The 13,941-nt window shown below is 40.1% G+C and overlaps 1 protein-coding gene across 2 annotated transcripts in view; it reads left to right on the forward strand.

Moving 5' to 3' along the window:
* GALNTL6 (polypeptide N-acetylgalactosaminyltransferase like 6) overlaps positions 1-13,941 on the forward strand; it is a 1,244,643-nt gene that overhangs the window by 1,224,399 nt on the left and 6,303 nt on the right. For both annotated transcript variants that reach the window (XM_047717401.1, XM_047717402.1), the window contains one exon: positions 1,984-2,133. In XM_047717401.1, the coding sequence (XP_047573357.1) occupies positions 1,984-2,133 (150 nt within the window). The remainder of the gene's footprint in view (positions 1-1,983; positions 2,134-13,941) is intronic.

Consider the following 13,941-nt stretch of genomic DNA (forward strand, 5'->3'; position numbering starts at 1 on the left):
CCTAGCTGATCGACATTTTTCCTTGATAAGCTATTGTCCTGCATGGGATTTAAATTTAAATGAATCTAAAAACGGCTCAGTCCACCATGAAATGGGGGGAGGAGGAACCGTAGGAAAAAGGACTACACAGTATCTCTTCATGAATCTATTTCACATGCCTCACCTAAAACCCTTGTCCCAGGGGTGCCTGGGTAGCTCAGTGGGTTAAAGCCTCTGCCTTCAGCTCAGGTCATGATCTCAGGGTCCTGGAATTGAGCCCCACATCAAGATCTCTGCTCAGCAGGCGGTCTGCTTCCCTTCCTCTGTCTCTGCCTGCCTCTCTGCCTACTTGTGATCCCTGTCTGTCAAATAAATAAATAAAATCTTTTTAAAAAATAAATAAATAGGGGCGCCTGGGTGGCTCAGTGGGTTAAGCCGCTGCCTTCGGCCCAGGTCATGATCCCAGGTCCTGGGTTCAAGCCCCACATCGGGCTCTCTGCTCAGCAGGGAGCCTGCTTCCTCCTCTCTCTCTGCCTGCCTCTCTGCCTACTTGTGATTTCTCTCTGTCAAATAAATAAATAAAATCTTTAAAAAAAATAAATAAATAAATAAATAAATAAATAAAACCCTTGTCCTTCTCGTTAAAGCATTCTCTTTTGTCCTGTCTTCCAGAGAAATAGAGTACAGTCACTCACCATTACGCAGGCAATCCACTTTCCTATGTCTGATTTACAGCATGTCTTTGCGATTTTCTTCCCACCCCTTAGCCCAGTGTTTTCAAGTTTTCTGCAGTCTGCTTTCCCACGTCACTGTATTTGGTAGCCATTCCTGGTATTTTGCTGGAGTCTTTACATTTTCTTACCCAGGTAGGAGGGAAAATCTGAAATATTCAGAGGACCTGGTCGGGGCCAAGTGCATCGTCTATGCACAGCTCAGCATCTCGTTGGCTCTTCTGTCAATAGGACGGCTCTTTATCTGGCAGCTCACAGCTTGGCTTCACAAAGGCCTCCTTAAGTCCATCCTATTGTAAGAATTACATAATCTCATTGAAATTTTAGAACTGGAAGAAAGCAGAGGGCTCATCTACTCTGTTTCCCATTTCCTTGAGGATTTCTCCTACCAAACTCCTCAGATGGTGGGCCAGCTCAAACTCAAGAAAACACCCTTCCCTTATAGAAGAGGTTTCCACCCCCCCCTTAATTCAATATATTCTAAAATCCACTCAGTTTCTCCAAAGTAGCATTTTTCAAATAATCAAGTGGTAGGGTAGAATGGACCAAAAGAGGAAAAGATTGGATGGAATAACAGAGTCCATTAAATGCAGTAAGTTTAAATATCCTTTCCTGAAGCTTCTGTTTCCCTCTGGGGAGGAGGAATTTGTGTATGTGTGTAGACTTTGTCTCTTCCTGTGTGTTTACAGTCCAAAACTTTTTACATTGCCCTGCTGAATTACTCATACCAACCCCAGAAAATTAATATGCCTCTTCTTGACTTCATTAAGCTTGGCTTCCATTTAAATCAAATTTTTCAAACTGCTAGCCTCCATCCAGCTCAATTCGGCTCTGGTCTTCTTACAGTTAATCTCCTTATTTGAGCTAACTGCATAGCATTTGATCCAATAACATTTTATCCAAATGAAGAATTTGTAAAGAGCTTCATTAAAGAGCTTGTTTTCCTCCTTCCCCTTCCCCTCGTCTTCCCCCTTGCCACTCTCCTCCGCCCCTTTCTTTCCATGCCATCCCTCTGTTATTTCTCCTGGTACCAAATTGGAAACTCCTCACTTGTATTTTTTGGCAGCCCAGACCAAAGGTGACACTGTTGCTTCTACAAGGCTCTGTGATAGGTGCCCTTTTTCAACACCTCCATTATGCCTAGATGGAGTTCTTTTCTGGTAAATCACGAAGCACAAATTCCACATTGCTAAAAAGACCTCTCCCCCACCTGCTCTCCAGACTCTCCAAATTAAGCTCACTGTAGCTTTTCTGCTATTGTTGTTTTTGCTAGCTCTTTACTTTTGGATGGAGAGAAGACATTCGACCTGGTGAGCCATTGCACACCCGGAAATTCTGCTTCGATGCAATCTCGCACAACAGCGCGGTCACTCTCTATGACTGTCATGGCATGAAGGGGAACCAGCTCTGGGGATACAGAAAGGTAAGACTTGGCTCACTGCAGCCATTCTCGAACTGCTGGGCTTAAGGTTTTCTAACTCAAAAGTTTGTTAGCACACTGTTTTGATTTCAGCTCTTACCTAGACACAAGTACACACACTTGACTCAGATATTTGCAGACCACCAGCAAAGATTAAGGGAAAGACAGGGTGTGCTGGAAGGGGCATTGCTCTTGGTTTTGCTTGCTGTGCGCACACCCATCACAATCACTTATGATTGAAAAATGGCTTTGAAGGTGCCTGGGTGGCTCAGTTGGTTAAGGTCTGCCTTGGGCTCAGGTCATGATCTCGGGGTCCTGGGATCAAGTTCCGCATCAGGCTCCCTCCTCGGTGGGGAGTCTGCTTCTCCCTCTTCTTCCACTTCTCCCTTCTGCTTGTGCTTTCTCTCTTTCTCTCTCTTATTCTCAAATAAATAAATAAAATCTTTAGGAAGGAAGGAAGGAAGGAAGGAAGGAAGGAAGGAAGGAAGGAAGGAAGATAGATGGCTTTTAGTCAGAACAGGCACTGTTCTGTGTGAAGGGACTAGTCTTAGCCAGATAACTACCAAATGGAGAGACCATGTACCCAATAAGCAAAAGTACACATGTATAGTTTTTAAGAACCTCAAGTCATACACACACACATGCACACGCTTAAGACATCCATTTATTTATAACTGTCTCATTTGCTTGGGAGCTGTGTGTGTTAAGACAACTAGATTTACATAAATCCGCACTCATGTGGGAGTAATTGTTGTGACCTTTCTACAAACTGACCCATTTGTAATTTGGCCAAAACCCTGCCCAAGGATAACTAAGGAGAACTTATTTGGAGAATTTAAGTTTAAAAACTTATAAAGTTAACATTTAATGGTAGAAAAAAATAGTTCAAAATCAAATATATAAATCATATTTTATTGAGTTGATAAAGAGCAATTAAATTTTTATTTTAAAATATCTTCGTCAAGTTGTCTTTTGATAACTTTTCAAGATACCACACAAATTTCTTTCCAGCTTTTTTTTGTTTTTAGGGCAGGACTTTCTAAACTATACAGAAAATGTCATACCCACACTGTAATCATAAGCTTTGGCTCTCCTGTGACTGGTAAAACTTTGTACCTCCTTTTTTTTTAAGATTTTATTTATTTATTTGAGAGAGAGAGAGAGAGTGCATGAGAGGGGATAGGGTCAGAGGGAGAAGCAGACTCCCCACTGAACAGGGACCCCAACACGGGACTCCATCTTAGGATTCCAGGATCATGACCTGAGCCGAAGGCAGTCGCTTAATGAAATGAACCACCCAGGCGCCCCAAAACGAAGCATCTCCTGACTACAGAAAGCTAAAGGGAAGAATCTACAGAGAATCAATATGGGGGACCACTAGTTTTCATACTTGTTCTCCCACTTAATAAGCTTTCTGGTATTCGCTTTTCAGGGTTGGGTACCTAAAACTACGCTCAAAGGCAGACTCTGCATACCACCACCCCCCACAGCCTCTGAGATTGTGGCTCTGTGTCTAGAAAAAGTATAAAACACCAGTTGTATCCCCCTGTTTTCCTTACGAACTGCATCATAAATGATTAATCTTGCCAAACCCTTTTTATTATTCAATATGCTGCAATCTATGTGAGATACACCAAGAAAGTTGTTTTGTTTTGTTTTGTTTTTATGGTTATATTCTGACCCTTAACAAGTTCCTTTCTGGGCACATCAATAAAATATCTGATTCATCATTTGCCTAGCATGCTGTTTGTCCCTGATGAACACACCATTTCTCATTATTGCACGTTTATAGCATGAGAGACAGAACACTCAATAATGTACAATTAAGCCAAGAAAATACAGTTGTTTTCATTAGGGAGCTTACAAAAGCTTACAGATGGATAAAACCAACTAACACACATGCACACAGAGCTCCTAGAGAAGAATAAGGTGACTGTGGTGATTTCAAGAGGTAACTCTTACAGCTTTAGCATTTTAAACCTTCCCAGAACCCTAAGGGACTTGTGAAAGAGACCCACTGGATTCAGGTCTGCTGTGGCTCCTTTCTCAGACGATTCTGTCACGGTTGGCCTTGCATTACTTAGCAAAAGGTTACATTCAGTATGTATTTATATAAGAAGTGAGGTATTTATACATAATCAGGAACATGCCAAAGGCTCAAAATGGAAAGTTTCTGAAATATCTCATTCTGGTTGATGACTCAGGCTTATTCAAATGCACCTGTTTCTTGAAAGTGCTTCTTGTTTATTCCGTGGGCTATTCCCAAGGCATAAAGACAGAAAGCACAGAGACATCTCTCTGAGGTGTTACCTTGTCTATTTAGATGCACTACTTGGCCCTGGGGACTTTTGAGTCAGCTTTGGAGCTCCCTCCTTTTATTAGCATATTCATGAATAAACAGGATCCCTAAGACTCTCCTAATTGCCTAAAGGACCGCAGTGGGCCATCTCCTAAGCTCCGATGGTAATCATCATCATCTCCAACTGTTAAAGGAGGCACTGAGCTAGGGCTTTACACATATTGCCTCAAGCCTCACAACCGTAGGTACTATTATGTATAATTCACAGAGGAAGACCCATACAAGCATGTTTGCACTAGAGTCAACATTCAGATTCAGGTGCATCTGGCTTTAAAGACTCTACTCTTTCCTCTGTGATGCTCTTAAGAAATCAGATCAGTATTCCCTGGGAGAGTTCCCTGATGCCTTTAGGATTCAGCACCACTGATAGCAACCAACCCCTCCTCCCAGCTATAGGGCAATTTCTTAGAGAGGGAAAGTGACCAGAGCTGCTTTGCTTGAGTGGGTGAAGGTTGTTAGAATCCATTGACAGCTCTTGGCTCTCAGATGTACTTTTTTTTTTTCCAGGAAGATTTTTGGGTCATTTCCCAGCTTTACTGAGATATAATTAACATATGTAACATTGTGTACGTTTAAGGTGTATAATGTAATAATTTCACACATATATATGTTGCAAAGTGACTACAACTATCAGTTTGGTTAATACATCCACCACCTCACATAGTTACAATTTTTTGTGTGATGAAACTTTTAAGATCTACTCTCTCAGCAAATTTCAAATATACTACATATTATTAACTATGATTACCACGCTATGCTATACATTCCCAGAACTTACTCCTCTTATAAATGGAAATTGTACCTTTTGACCACCTATACCCATTGCCCCCAACCCCATCACCCAGCTTTCAATTATTCTTAGATGTGAGTCATTGCCACCACAAAAAGGGGGGGGGGGTGTCCCTATTTCATAGCCTTGTAACTAGGTTCAGTAATACAATTGTGTCTCAGAGTACTAAGGTCCAAATACCAAGTACCAAGGATAAAGAATCCCATTGCTGGTTTCCTTTTACCACTAGGGGGACTCCTCTTACAAAAACAATGACCTGATGGTGACCGTGAAAATATTTAAATTATCTACTAATACAAAACAAAAAACTTTTTTCTCTCTTCTTCTACCCTTACATCTAATTAGCCACTAAGACTTGTCAAATCCCCTACCCCAGCCCATATCTCGAAAATCTATCCTCTGTGCCGTGTCCACAGCCTGGACCCTACTGGCTACTTTTCCTGTCTTCCCCCTGGATGACTCTCAGAGCTATCTCAAGGGTCATCCTGCCTCCTGTCCCATCCCTCACTAACCCATCTTTCATCCTGAAGTTAGAGGGATTTGCCACAAAATCTGGTCATTGCATTCCTTTGTTTTATAAATTCACCTGGTTTCCCACTAAGTAGCAGATAAGTGCCTTCTCTCAATTCTTATCCTAGACCCTTCACAATCCAGTCATCATAATGATTTCCTAGCAAGCCTAACACATCCTAATTCATCCTGAAACTGTAATATGATCTTGAATAAATTATTTCACATGTATGATTTTCAAATTCCTTATCAACATAAGCAGGATAACAATTAAGTGAGCTAAACCATGTAAAAATACACCCTTTCTGACCACATGACCAAATCTATATTCATGGGGGTGACAAATGCAATTTTTACACGGAAAATAGTGGTCAGGTGCATCCTGCTAGACCACACAACTCCAGCAACCTATCCTAAGCAATATTAACCATTATTACCCACCCCTCCCCGCCCAAAATTAAGAACTATCTCCCATGCCCCTTTCCTTTGAAATAAGTTTTATTGGAGTATAATATATATCTTGGTTTGGGTTTCTTTAGATGTATACATGAAGTGAGAATTTGAGGGGTTTTATTTGGGAGATGGCCCACCAAAATCTTGGTAGGATGTGGGTAAGTGAAAGAGGAAGGGATGGAAGTCAATAAAGGGTGAATTATAAAGCAAGTACTACTGTGGGCAATTAAAACTCAATCCCACTACAGATGTCAGGAAATGGTATAGAGCATGTATCAGAGAGCAAGGGAAATGGGATATCTATAGACCACTCTAGTCCACCTGTGGTTAAGATTACTCCTAAGAGGTTTATTCTCTGACATCTCCGGGCTGTGGCTGGTAGACAAAACTGTTCTTGGGACCAGAGAAAGCCCTCACGGAGTGAGACACAGTGGCCAACGACTGGGGTTGAGCCAGCATGCACACTGAATTGGTGAGGCTTGAAGAGCGATGGGCAGGGTACAGCTGCGACATGAGAATCCACTTGCCCCACATTTTTGTTAACTCTTGCCATTCTGTTTCTTTTTCTTTTCCTCTTTTCATTTTGTGGGTGTAGAGTGACAGCACATGCTTGCTAGCTGTTTTGGATATCTTCTTTGGGAAGGACCTAGTAAGTCTTTTGACCATTTTTTAACATGTGTTGTCTAGTTTTTCCTTACAGATTTTTGGATAGATAGATAGATACATACATACATACATATATACATACAAGTGCTTTGTTGGACATACATATTGTAAGTATCTTATTCTAGTTGACATCTTTCCTTATTTCTCTACGGAATATCTTGAGGAAGAGCTATTCTTTATGATTAGTGTTTTTGTGTTCTGTTTAGGAGATCTTTGCTCCATACCAAAGTCATGAAGATAGTCTTCTAAGTCATCTTTGGAAGATTTATTGTGTAATCCTCTCTTTTGGTATAAAATTCCATGAAATATTTTATGCATGCACTGTAATATGGGGTTGATTCCTCTTTCATATTTATATCTGATCGATCAATCACCATTTATTAAAAAGACATTTTTTTCCTGCCGCATGGAGATAGAAACAGAAATGTGAAAGATTTCCTCCAGGGAATAGGAATAACATATAATGTTTCCTGTCATCGCTTCTGTTTTACATAGTACAGGACCACCTACCCAGAGTAATCAGGCAAGATTAAGAAATTAAAAAGTATGAGAATTGGAAAGGAACAAATGAAACAGTCAATTTACAGATGACATATTATATAGACAATCCAAAAGATTATACATTCACCCTATTAAAATTAATAAGAGTAGTCCTGGATCCATGGTAAATATAAGAAAAACAAATATCTATATACCAGCAACAAAAAATAGAAAATGAAATTCAAAAATAATTTCATTTGATCACCATGAACAGCAAAATAACTCACAGCAGAGGTGAAAATCAACATCATCACAGAGGGGAAAGACCTTTACACAGAAAGCTACAGAACATCACTAAGCAGAATTAAAAGCTATACAGAGGAATCCATCATGTTCAAGGATAAGACTCAATATTGTGAGGTTAATAGTTCTCAAAAAGGTATATATGTTTTATGCAAAATTAGTCCAAACCCCAGCAAGCGTATTTGTGGAAACTGATAAACTGATTCTGAAATTTATAGGGAAAGGAAAGAGCCAAGAATAGCCAAGAAAATGAGACCAAGAGAAAGAACAAATATCAAACACTATAAAATCACAGTTTCCAGGACATTGTAAAGGTACATTTAAGGTGGTATGCTATTGACATAAGGTGAGCCTGACTGGGGCTCTCTATAAGGTGAGCCCGGGATACTGGTATTTTTTGAAGGTTCCTAAAACATTCTCATGGGCAGCCAGATGAAGAATCCCTTTTCTAGCTCCAATGTTTACCTACTTTCTTTACCAGACTCCTCCCTCCTTCTTTAGTTGGAATTTGCCCCCCTATCTGTATTCTGGTACCATTTTGTTTCTTCTTTTGTATCAGGAACATTATGTTCTACATAGTTAGTCTCTTTTTATAGATATTAACTACCTGAGGGCAGGAACTTTTTCTTTTATTTCTGTATGGCCTTTTTAATGTCTAATATATAGATCCTAAACAAACATTTTCTAAATGGCTTAAAGAACTACTGGGTTTGGGTGGCTTGTTTGTTAAGCATCTGCCTTCAGCACAGGTCATGATCCCAGGGTCCTGGATCGAGCCCCATATTGGGCTCCCTGCTCAGTGGGGAGCCTGCTTATCCCTTTCCCACTCCCTCTGCTTGTGTTCCCTCTCTCTGTGTGTCTCTCTCTGTCAAATAAATAAATAAAATCTTAAAAAAAAAAGAGCTACTGGGTTCAGTTATTGATATGATCTTCCCTTCATGAACCCCAAGTTTGTGCTGGATAAAATTTAACATATCTCATGGAAGCAACCCAAATGTCCACTAATAGATGAGTGAATAAAAAAAGATGTCATATATAGCTGACCTAATATGTGATGGAATATTACTCAGCTATAAAAAAGGATAAGATCTTGCCATTTGCAACAATAGACATGGGCCTGGAGGGTATAATGCTAAGTGAAATAAGTCAGCCAGTGAAAGACAAATACCATGTGATTTCACTTATATGTGAAATCTAAAAACAAAGGAACAACAACAAAAAAAGCAGACACAGACCCATAAATACAGAGAAGAAACTGATGATTACCAGAGAGGAGGGGGTGAGTGATGGGCAAAGTGGGTGAAAGGAAGTGGATAGATTTAGATTAGAATTAGAAATAAGATTTCCTATTATGGAATGACTAAGCCATGGGGACGAAAGTTACAATATAAGGAAAACAGTCAACGGTATCCTAATAACCTAAGGTATAGAGTTGTTGAATCACTATGTTGTAATCTGAAACCAATATAAATTGCACATTAACTATGCTTCAGTTAGAAAGAAAAGAAGAGAAAAAAAAAACTTAGCACTTTTTTAGGGGGGTGGGCAGTTCTCAGAACCACATACACAGCCTCACCAAAGACCAAAAGTGAAAGGTTTAAATTACTATTCTTAGTTGCTCCCTGGGGTGTTCTTGTAGTTTAACTGCTACAAGAAAGGGCTTAAAAATAACATCAAACAGGAAATACAGATAAGAAGTTTCCTTTCAGGCTAAATTGATAACATTGCAACCGTTGCATTAATTTAAAAAGTGAGTGGGCAGAATTCTTGGCATGTGCCTACATTTGACTATTTATTGTGACTTGTGATATATGCCAGGGCTTTGGCCTCCCAGCTCGTTAAATCCTGCTGGTCCACAAAGATGCCAGATGGAAGGCCACAAGATTCTTATTTTTAATGTGTTCTGGTTAGTTATTGATTAAGGAAGAAAAATGAGAAAAGTACATAAAAAGAGCTGAATCAAAAGTCATGTATCTCAACTTGGGTTATGATATACAAAGCCCCCTACAAAATCCTGGACTCGTAGTCATACTTAGGCAGTCACAGTATCCCAGTTCAGCCCATTCATTTCTGGACAGTCCCAAGTATTAGAAAGTTATTCCCTGCCTTTGAGACCACATAGATAAAATTTAATCCATTTCACTGAATACAGATCCCAAATATTTGAACAATGCTTGCCCTATCTTTGCTCTTTCTTTCTGGCTAAATGGTCCAATTTTCTGTCACTATTCTTCATGACTTAATTTGCATCTACTTCAACTTCCTGGACACTCACTCTTAACATACTCCAAATAGTTCTAGAAAGTGGCACGTTACCCAGAACAGAACACGATATTCTAGGTGTGTTCTGATCAAAGGAAGTAAGATCTGTTTCTAATATTCTTTGTTATGATTGAGTTGATTAATTTTCTACCTTAACTTTACATACTTTGCTTTTTAATGAATTTTCAGTATAAAAACTCAAGTCTTTTTCTCATTTTGCTTCACAAGTACATCTCCACTGTCTTCTACCTGTATAATTCATCTTTTATACTATGTAGCTATCCATTTGTTTCTATTACCTTTCATCTCACCAGATTTACCTCAGCCTGGGTTTTGACTCTTTGATCTAACTTACTGGCCATCAGATGAGTTTTGTTCCATCCAAGAATTGGATCTGCATGCTTTCAGGCCTTCACCTAAGTTGTGGACCCCAATGCACGAGGCCAAGAAGTGAGTTCTCTGTCATATAACAGAGATGACATTGATGCATTAACAAACGTCATTTGGATGAAGTTATTCAACCAGATACAAATTTACCTAGTAGTTTTTTCCTCTAGCCCACATTTCTCCAGCTCTCCCAAAAGAGAACAAAGAGGAGCTTTTCAATTACCTTGCTGACAACAATATGCACAATGTCTACATCCTACTCTCATTTGTAATAGGAGATTTAAGTCCTTGTACCCTAAGAAGTTATGATCTTCAATTCAAATGAAGGAGTCAACCAAGGAGGTCAACACCCAGGAGGGAAATACATTCAGTAGAGCAGTGACACTACCTTTTCTATAGTGTTAGCTTTCCCATCCTGTTTTTATTTGTATGTCTCACTTAATTGTCACGACCTTTTAACTTTTGTTGTTTCTGAGTAACTTAGGAATATCACTACCTATTCAGACTATCCTAACAAGTCTAACTGCCATTCCCTGGTCACTCAGAACAAGAAAGCCTCCATCGTGGGCTATCCCAGGCTCTCACGTAAGGGGTAAAGGCTTCCTGAATTAAACACCTGCCAAGATGTAGACTAACAGAAAAGAATCTTGGTAGTAAGAACTGTAAACAATTTCAGTTAGTGTTTACATTTAAATTAATAGTTGCTAATGAGCAGGGGTAGCACTGGAATAGGATGGCTGATTGGTTCAGCCAAGAAGGAGTATAAAGCATAACTTAGAGGTCAAGAACAGAGGCTCTGGGTCCTGTGGGATCAAAGGTTGGCATTCTGGCTCCCATCTGGATCCTGTCTCTGGGATCTTGGAAAACTTCCTTACTAAGCACTTTGGTTTCCTCATTCATAAATTGGGAATAATAATAGTATCTATCTTAGAGGATTGTTGTAATGCTTAAATAAAACTTAAATGTACCTAGTATACAGCACTTCAGAGTTCAGTTAATTATTGCAAACTATGTGTTCAACAAACTATCTTCTGATTTGATCTTAGCTCTTCAAGAAAGTTTACGTATAGATGGGGTGCCTGGGTGGCTCAGTGGGTTAAAGCCTCTGCCTTCGGCTCAGGTCATGATCCCAGGGTCCTGGGATGGAGCCCCACATCGGGCTCTCTGCTCGCCAGGGAGCCTGCTTCCCTTCTTCTCTCTCTGCCTGCCTCTCTGCCTATTTGTGATCTCTGTCTGTCAAATAAATAAATAAAATATTAAAAAAAAAAGAAAGTTTACGTATAGGAAAAGATGGGCTAATTAGTTGTATTTCTATGTTGTACATTTTTGTACCATTTTAGTTACTTAGCTATAGCTAGGTATTAAACTGTAAATTCCACAAGAACAGAGGTTTTTCTATGCTTTCTTTTTTTCTTTCATTTGGCACCTAAAACACTGGTTGGCATATAATTGATGCTTAATTAATATTTGTTGAATAAATAAACTAATGAACCCAGCTTCTTATTTGTCAACATTCACTATCCCTTCAGATTGCTTATGTGGTTTACGTGGGTAAAAATGGGAAAATCTACATAGAATACTTAGCACTGCCAGACACATAGACTCATACTCGATAAATAGAAGCTATTATTATTATGTTCATATGACTCCCAAAAGGTTTACTTCAGGGAGATAAAGAGTTATGGACAGATGGAAACAAGCTATGGAGCAGATGCGTTTTCTCTACTCTTAGAGCTTTCAGTCTAGTGGGGAGACAGACAAAAATAATTAAACAAATTAAGTTGCAGGATAATATGAGAACATAAATCACTGGGCTCTACCCAGTAAGAGAAGTAGGCAAGACTTCTCTGACAAGCTAATATCTAAATGGAGATCTAAAAATGAGTAGGAGTTAGGTAAGTGAAGGAAGTAACAGAGAAAAAGACCCCAGATAAAGTATCAGCTTGTGCAAAGGCCCTGAGGTAGCAAGATTTTGGTTTTCTTAGAAAAACAGAGACAAGCCAGTTGGAAGGTGTAAGTGTGAGGGAAAATGATCAACTCTAAGACCAGACATCTGGCCAGGGAGAGGACCATACAAGACCTTGCCGGGCATGCTGAGAATTTAGCTAAGGGACAACGAAGACTTTGGTTTGAAGAGCAGGGATATAATCAGATTAGATGTTTTAATAATTCTGGCTACTGTCAGGAGAATTAAGGATACACTCATGTACATCACTTGCCTGTAACTCAGAAAAGCCAGCGAGGAGAGCAAGGAGTCACGGTTGAAGGGCTGCTGTGACTGGCACTGTCTCAGCGCACACACCAAGGGACTCTATCAGGACATTAAGAAACATTATTTCTGATTGGCCAAATTAGCCACTGATGCAAGAAGACCAATTTTCTCCTCCTGTGAGGAATTCTACCTGTCAAAGAGAAAATGGAAAAAGAGAGACAGTAAGACTGCTTTGTCCCTGTTATGCCTATCAAGCTATTATTTGCATTCTCCCAGATGCCAACAGTAAAAATAGGCAGGAAAAAAACTACCTAATTTGTCTTTCTTCCAGAACACAAAGGACATTCATAGATCAACCTTGTTCTCCACAACACTGAGATGGGAAGGCAGATATTCTAAATCTTATCTCGTCCCACTCTTCTCCACTCCACTCCATTCATTCTGCAGCTGAGACACCTATCTCACTGACAAATGAAGAGACCATCAGAGATTATTGTCAGGAATAAACCTGGGATTAAAAACTAGCAGTAATTTGGGGCACCTCGGTGGTGCAGTCGGTGAAGCCACTGACTCTTGGTCTCAGCTCAGGTCTTTATCCTGGATTGTGAGTTTGAGCCCTGCATTAAAAGAGAAAGGGGGAAAAAAAAAAACAACCTAGAAATACCCATATTAGACACCAATGGCATTGGACAGGAAGGAGCTCTCTCATAACAGCGTTCTCTTTCAATATATGTTACCCAGAAATTAATATCAGTGGAAGGGAGTAACTCCATTCCCCCCAGTATGCACACAAGTCCTATCCTCCAGTCCAGTCTATATCCAACTGCTTACCGAGCATCTGACCCTGAATGGTTCATCCCTACCCCCAACTCCTTACACCGGAAACAGAAATCACGATCCTCCCCCGCTGCCTGATCCTGTTCCTCTCCCTGCATTTCCTGCCTCAAGACTGCTTTTCCTTCACTTCTTCCCCCACGTTAATCCCCACGTGCCATTTATCAGAATGTTCTCTACATTGACTTCTCAAATAGCTAGCTCTCAGATCACTTCTCGGGTCACCCCCAACTCACCCCCACGGCTTTGGGTTTTGCTTTTGCCAGCTTCAATCTGTTTGGTTGCAGTGGCCTCGCTCTATGCTCTTGGCCAGAGTCCAATGCCTCCCCACCCCCACTCCATCCTCCTCTCTGCCACTAGCAACCTCCACCCAAAATATGGATTCTGTGATTCCCTTTTTTAAATCTTTCAGTGGCCACCTCCCAAATGCAGGAAAAATTGCTAAAAAAAAAAAAAAAATATATATGGCAATGCACCCCAGTCCCTGAATGGTATGTCTTGGCTATCATTGTCTGGAATTCACCTTGCTCATTGTGATCCAGTTGCACCAAATGA

This window comes from Lutra lutra, chromosome 2 (assembly GCF_902655055.1).
Source record: "Lutra lutra chromosome 2, mLutLut1.2, whole genome shotgun sequence".
Lineage (NCBI taxonomy): Eukaryota > Metazoa > Chordata > Mammalia > Carnivora > Mustelidae > Lutra > Lutra lutra.